General features: G+C 40.9%; 1 protein-coding gene across 1 annotated transcript; it reads right to left on the reverse strand.

Annotated features, from left to right (window-relative positions):
* Window positions 1-717: 717 nt before the first annotated feature.
* Window positions 718-1,731, reverse strand: NEUROD6 (neuronal differentiation 6). Its single transcript, XM_009987260.2, has one exon. The coding sequence runs from the start codon at window positions 1,729-1,731 to the stop codon at window positions 718-720; it is 1,014 nt and encodes a 337-aa protein (XP_009985562.1).
* Window positions 1,732-7,707: the final 5,976 nt, after the last annotated feature.

A 7,707-nucleotide genomic window follows, 5' to 3' on the forward strand; every position in this document is an offset into this window, starting at 1 on the left:
TGACAACATCTTCTAAAATATTAGCATGTGGCCCCTGCCAGCAACACTCTAAAGGTCAAACTGAATAATCTCAGTGACAATGACTGGTTTTCCTTACCTTACCCAAAAACAACAACCGAAAAAACTGTTTTGTTTTTTTTGTTTGCTTTTTTTTTGCATAGCTTTCAATATTGCTGCACTCTCACCTCTGCATATTGCAAGCCCATCTCAGTTCTGAGATAATTTCTTTAAAGTTCTGAATATTTTTAATCCAGTTCTCCTCAAATACATAATATATATTTTCTACCAATTATAAATACATCATTTTAATTAATCTGATTTCAATAACATGCATTTGTATAATTACTGTACAATCAAAATAGACATTGACTTTACACAGTGTGTATGCTTTTATTTCAGGGATATTGTTCAGACACACTGCTCAACAAATCAAGCAAATAGGGAAATAAAAAGAAAAAAAAAGGGGGGGTGGGGGGGAAAATAACCTCTGAGAGAAAACAGAATCTCACAGTGTTTACAGACAAAAAATGAAAGGAAAAATACTTATCGGAAAAAGGGTTTATTAATACATAGAAAATCCCCACAATAGTTGAAACACACTTTAGGAACTAGTAAACACGTTAAATAGAGTTGTGCCAATTACGCAGTGCCCAAGCATCTGCTTGCTCTTAATTAGATGGGGAGGTGAATGACCACTGTTTATTTTCATTTTCCTCATTAATTATGAAAAACTGCATTTAATTCATCTTGCATGGTGAGAGACTGGCTGCGCAGATGTAAGTCGTAAGGGAAGTGGCTCTCTGTAGGCAACCTGAACATCGAGCTCTGCCCAAGGGGACCCCTGGGTGGCACTGCACAGTAATGCATGCCATAATTGTAATTTTTGCCATAGTCCAAGCTTTCTTCTTGCTTCAGGGAAAATATCCCATTATAGTTAATTGGGGGAGGACTTAAGGGACCTTCAAACTGTGGGCTGGCGCACTCGGGGGAAGTGCTTTCGTAGAAGGACTCGTAAGCGCTGCAGTAATTGTAAGGTTTCATGGACTTGGAGTTGTCGAGAGTCCCGTGCCCCGGGGGGGTGCCGAGCTCGGGGCTGTGGTAGGGGGGGTAGAAGGTGGAGTAGGGCGAGCGGGTGTGATGGGTGCCTTCGCCCGCCTGGCCCATCAGGAAACTTCTGGCATTCAGCTGCAGGCATCCCGCCACCAAGTTTGTAGTTGGCTGGGACAGACCCTTGCACAAGTTTTGGACGAAGGTGAGCAGGTCAGGTCTCTTGCCGATTCGGAGGATTTCGGAAAGAGCCCAAATGTAGTTCTTGGCTAGTCTTAAAGTTTCTATTTTGGACAGTTTTTGTGTTTTAGAGTAACAAGGGACCACTTTCCTTAAATTGTCCAGGGCGTCGTTAAGGCCATGCATCCGGTTCCTCTCTCTAGCGTTGGCTTCTTGTCGCCTGAATTTGATCCTTTCCATCCTTATCTTGCTTGTCTTTTTTTTCCGAAGGCCCCTTCGCCTAGGCAAGCCATTCTCATCCTCCTCTTCTCTCTCTTCTTCCTCCTCCTCTTTTTCTGTATCTTCTCCAGGAGATCTTTTAATATTCTTTCCTCGGAGCACGATCTGCTTCGAAAAGCTTTCTGGGTTCTTCATTTGCTTTTGGTCATCACTTTCTCTGGAAAACTTTCTGCACATCTGGGATTCTGGCATTACAACAGACTCATCAAACGGTAGTGTTAACATGGTTCTATAATCTTAAGTTACCTGAAAGAATGCCAGCACAATATTTAAATATTTCCATTTTTAAAGTTTGCCGACTTACACACACATCCTCATGCAGCTTTCGTGTGTCCGCGTGCACGCTCTGTGTATATGAGTGTGTGTACATATATAAATGCACAACCTATATTTTTTGCATAAAATGCTAGTTGCAAATGCTCACTTATTTAAAAAATAAAAGCTGCCCAGAATTTTAAAATCACTGGAAACATTCAGGATCTTGCAACTCAAAAGCCACATTTCTCACAGATAGGTATAAAGTAAATCAATATTTAAAATGTACAATTAGCTCCCTACTCATTTTATCTCATTTTTAAACAAGCCTTTTGAACCCTCGCCACCATGGAATTCAAAGAAATGCAAAACATGATAAAGCAATACAGAAATTTCATTAATCCAAATTCCCCTGGGTGAAAAAATGAGGAGAGTGAGAGCAGTCTTAAAATTGAAAAGTGCCATATCTCTATTAACTGATGTTTAAATATTTTTAAATCACTTTCTGACTTATATTTCAAAGATGGGTTTTTTCCCCTGCCCCGTTTCTTCCCTTATGAATCAAGATATTAAACTCTAGTAAGTTAGAGTGGGTGAGAAAAAAAAATAAATAATGGAACATCCCCCCCCGATCACTCAGCTAGTAACATAATTAAAATCGAAGATATTTTTTCTAATTATTTGTATGAAAAATCACATATTACTTATTCCATATATTAAGCCAAAAATCAAAATGATCTAACCCTACACGTATTCAGATTAGAGTTAGGAAATAAAGTCCCCCTACCTTTTTTTTTTCCTTTTTCCCAGCAAAAATTCTAATTGATATTATCTGTTAAGTTATAATCAACTTATTTTATTTTTTCTCTTTTTTTTCCTCCTTTTTTTTTTCTCCCCCATCAATTGTGGTGGGGGGGAGGTGAAAAATTCCCTGCACACTATAGCAGTGTTTATGTTCTGCGAGGCTCAGACATCTCCCTCCAGCTCGTAGCTGACAGGAGCGGTCTGTAGATTCTGACTGCAATCCTGCACGTGTGCTCAGAATCCAGCCTGGAACGGGAAAATAATTTCCTTTTCCCAATTATTTTGCTTTTGTTCGCAGTTTGGGAGCAGCACAAGCTTGGACCCCACGGTCCTCAAAGAGACAAACAAAACGAATGCAGGGACTTTTTTTAATAGAACAAAACTAAACAAAAACCCCAGTCAAAGACTAACTCTATTAGTATTGTCTACACACTTGCAATATTACATAACACCAATGAAAGTATGCAATTGCATCAGAAGAATAAAATGTTAGGAGGAGTTATTAGACAGTAAACAGCATACATAAAATACAAGACAATGATACTGTATCTTTAAACACTTGCATGCACACCCAGCACCAACTGAAATATATCTTTATTTGTATTACCTTAGCTTTTTATTTCATTCAACAATCAGTTTTCATTTTTTGCCTTCCAAATCTTTTCAGTCTGAATGTCGCATCGTCTCCTGGAGTCTAGATCTGTGTATATCTGCACTATCTCATTGATCTCTAAAAAGTGACATTGATGCCAACTGCCAGAGCTGGTACCCATGCCATCTGCTAGTGACGTCACGGGGCAGAGAAAACCACGTGAGCCTTTCTCCTGGGACCTTCATTCTGCACTGATCATCTGGCATCCCTCTAAGTGGGTACCAGCATTCATGTATCAACACAGAAGGTTAGACTGATAGAAAAAAAAAAAAAGAAAAAATCTGCACCAGCATTTCACATACAGTAGGTGCATTTCCACTGGAGCTGCTTCTTTTTAGCAGTCTAGCTGCACGGATAGACGTGCCAACATTTGGTGCTATCCCTGCCTACAGGTACGGCTGCCCTGTGGTTGTTAATGCGATATTGTTTATACGAAAAGTGCTGTCTTGTATTGATCCGAGTCTCTCCTGTGCACCTGGTACCCAGGGTGGGAAAAAAAAAAAGCAAGGAAAGGGAGGCAGGAATGGGGAAGTAGCGTCTGTGCTATAACACACAGCACGGTCACAAAAAGTAGTTTTTTGTGTGATGCTGCCGGGAGTGATTTTTGGGGTGTGGGTTATTTTGAGTGCAGCGTGTTGCCCCAGAGCACGGGATAACCAGAGCAAACCTCCTGCCGCCTCTACGAAATCCTCTCCTCGCCTCCCTCAGTGGTTTCTGACATTCCTGAAAGAAAAGCGGCGTTTATGGCAAACTGGACGTACAACACGCAGCTTTGACAAACGATGCCTTTTTTTTGGGAGCGCGTGGCGGGGCTCGCTCGTCCCTGCCCTACCCTGGTGCGATGCAACCGGGGCGCACCTGCTCCTGGCGGGGCAACACGCTCGCAGGCGTAACTCGGTGTACTTGGAGGGCTTCGCCCTCTGCCAAATTTTCTCCACCTACCTGGCCTTTTTGCGAATGCTTCCCCGAAATCTCTTTAAAAACTGAGTTATTTCTTTGGGAAACACGTTTCATCCTAAAATCTTGCCCCTGCTCTTCCATTTGCCTTCCTGGCTGCTCCTTTCTTCGTGCCCTTGTTCCCGTCAGCTGCCTCTCCTGTACTCCCTGCTCTTCCTCCCTTAACCCTTTTGTCTCTTTCCACAGCCAAGAAACTGTTAAATGAGGCTGACAAAGCCTGTCGGCTCAGCCTTGCCATGGAGCTTATGGCAAACTCCACCTTGGTCTGTTTGGGGTTTGTGGGTTTTTTTTTATTCAAGGAGTGGTGTGTCACGTATAAGCGATATCAAGAGTTACTAGGAGGACGACATGTCATCTTAGAAACATTTTTTTTTTAAGTTTGCTTTCATTATTATCGCATATCGCTGATTTTTAGTGACTAAGTAATCTCTGTTTTAAAAAGTGAGCGATTGAGTATGCTTTTAGTATTAAAATAATCCCTGGCAGAGCTGCTATTGTTATGGGTCTGTGTCAGCATTTCCATTATAAATCCTGTTTTTGAAGGGTTTATAACTCATCTGCTTTAATTCACGTTGGGCCCAAGCTTGGCATTAACGTTCTCAGCCCCGATCCAATTATTTTGTTTTCACAAAGTTTCATTTAAATCTGTTTGGGCATTTTTTGATTAGAGTGGAACAAAAAATAAGGCAGCAGCAGAACAATGTGTGTGTGGAAAGCTTGTTATGTACATCTACGTGTATGTGCTCAATGATTTTTAGAGCCTTTCATAAAAAAAAGCCCTCACCCTAAACTTTCATTTTTTAACAGAAGTGAGAAATATCGGGTCATTCTTTCTTTACAGAGCTCAGGCCTCTTTTTTGTTTTAATTTTTATTTTTTAAGACAAATGTATTTGAAGTGACAAAGATGTTAAAACTTAAGTGGCAACTGTTCAAAAGGAATAAGAGCTGCACTATTCATAACATTCATTTCATTTTATCCTAAATATTACAATCTGTGTAACAGAGGAAAGGATAGAATCCCATTATTCTCAATAGGAATTTATGTATTAAGATTTATATTGTGGAAGGTCCTAAGGGTTGTCAACCTTTTCAAGGATTTTGCATATTCAGAATATTATACAATGCATGATAATCTAAATATGCAAAGTCCTGAGGAGCCAAACCCTGTTTCAATGCATACTAAAAATACTATGAGAAATCGAAGGAAAGGTTGACATTGTAGTGGCTCTGTGTTAGGGGAAGGACCGTCAAAATTTCCAGTTACATCACCCACCCTACAAAATACACTTTTATAAAAATATATTCTCCTTCTGTTTTTATTGCTAAAGTACAGGGGTTTTTTTTAAGCTACTCAAATGTTATTGTAAAATGCATTTTTTGAATGGCTCTTATACTGCTCCTAAAACCAAAATAAATGAATTAGTTTGTGTTGAAGGATTCCCTCTGTAGTAGTAACATTACATTTTTGCAGATTCTTAATCCATCATTTGACCTTTTTAATATTTTCAAATAAATAGTGGAGAAACAAAATAGCTGAGATATCAAGGTTTAAAAAGCCTCTACTGTGCATGCATAATAACTTTTCATAAGGATTTTACTACGCATTTTGTATTATGGATCCATGATATGCAAATGTGTACTGCTGTTAATATGCATTCACAGCATACCCCATAACTGCTGCTTTGCTGTCTACTGTGAATGCATGTTAGGAATAATACACAAAACACAGTTAAATGCACTCTATAGAACGGCTGCACAGCACCAAATATGTTGCTGAACGCACACCACAAATTTTTTTCCTGTGCCCAAGCTGTATAGCTTTGAATTATAAGTGACTCTATTTCAAATGCAATATTAGAATACATTTAACACAGCCAAACATTAATAAATTCACTGAAATGATATCGAGTTCAAAGGACTGCAGAACCTCCACTGTGCATCAGGGGGACTGACCCAAACTGCACCGCAATCAATGGGAGTCCTTCCGATAACTTCAATACGCTGTCATCAGATCTCCAGGGAATGTCTCTAATCTTTTCTATTTTTCTCCTTTTTCTTCTTTTTTTTTTTTTTTTTAATTTTTTCATAGCCCTCTCCCACCCTCCCTGGCCCGTATCTCCCAGCTGTGCTGTAACAGGAGAACTGCGTCAGAATTAAGGAACTCTAATGATATTTGCTCAGGGCCAGTTTGGTGTGTTGCGGTCTGGGTCATTCACTGGTAGCAGTGGGACATGGTGGGCAGCGAGTGACCGTTCAGAAGGGGGAGAGTTATCTAAATCTGTTTCTTTTCCTTGTTTCCTCATCTTTCTAATATAAGCAGTAAAAGTCACAGCAACTCCTCGCATGTGTAAAGTTACGGTGACAATCCTGTGACGCCAAACTCCCTCACTCATGACCTGGTGCAAGTTTTCCTTCCTGCCACAGCATCTGTATGTGCAGCCCAAACCAAAACCAGTCCCTCCAGACACGCTCGCCTCTGGGTGGGCTCCGGCAGTGGGTGTCTGTGCCAGAATCCAGCTGTACGCCTGCGGTGGGGCTGGACCGTCACCTTCCCTCGGTGGGTACCTGTGCTGCCTTGGGAGCAAGACTGAGGGAAATGTGTGTCTAGTGCATCCTAAATTGCAAAGCCAGACCATGAGGGGCAAATACAAGGGGGACAGTATGAAAAACAGTGGCTCCAGTCTCCTGCTGAGTTCAGAGCTCAGGAGGAGGTGAGAATACCGGTGCAGGGTTTTTTTTGTTATGAGGGTTTTTTTTGTTATTGGTTTGGTTTGGTTTTTATACAAAAGTAAGGCAAAAGAGGATGGTGTCTTGGGCAGGGACTCCGGTCTGCCAGCCCTAGTGAGTTTCAGACTGGTCAGAACTGGGACCCTCTGGTGAAGGCCAGATGTGTGACTATGCGACTGAAACGATGCGCACCTCTGTTCAGGGACAACCTAGCCCTTTTCTGCCTCTCTGTGTCCCCAATTCACTGCCACAGACTATGAGCTGCTTTGTGAGGGGAACCTGCTGTTCCCACCAAGTTGACTAAGCCCTCTCCCATCAGTGCTAAGATGATGTACAGGGATGTACATCCTTCTCCCAGGAGAGATTAAGGAAGACACTAACAAAGACTCCCGGCTTCAGAGAACTAACCTACGTTAGTTCAAGAGGATTTGGTTCAGTCTGAAAACGTGATTTTTAACCCATCTGCTAATGCTACAAAATATTATAAACGTGCTTTGCACTGTCTAAGCCCCCTGTAATGAGGATGTACTTCTTGCACTAATCAGACATTCTTAGTTTTATGTTTTGAATAGGCTGTTAAGGACAAATATGAAAGTGCTGCAGAGGGGTTAGTTACTCTGTTTTAATGGGAGTCGCTTGAGTAAAACATGAATTTAGAGTCTGAAAATGGACTCTAATACTAATTGCTTATGGTTAACCAAAAATGAGTTTGTGACCAGAAATTGCTTGAAGATTTCTGAGGCACATGACTAGAAAGGGTCTGATTTAGATATGACATACATTTGACATAATCCTATTAATTTAG

Source organism: Tauraco erythrolophus, chromosome 7 (genome assembly GCF_009769465.1).
Source record: "Tauraco erythrolophus isolate bTauEry1 chromosome 7, bTauEry1.pri, whole genome shotgun sequence".
Taxonomy (NCBI): domain Eukaryota; kingdom Metazoa; phylum Chordata; class Aves; order Musophagiformes; family Musophagidae; genus Tauraco; species Tauraco erythrolophus.

Coding starts and splice junctions, on each gene's coding strand:
- NEUROD6 (XM_009987260.2), bottom strand. CDS start 1,731: ATGTTAACACTACCGTTTGATGAGTCTGTTGTAATGCCAGAATCCCAG.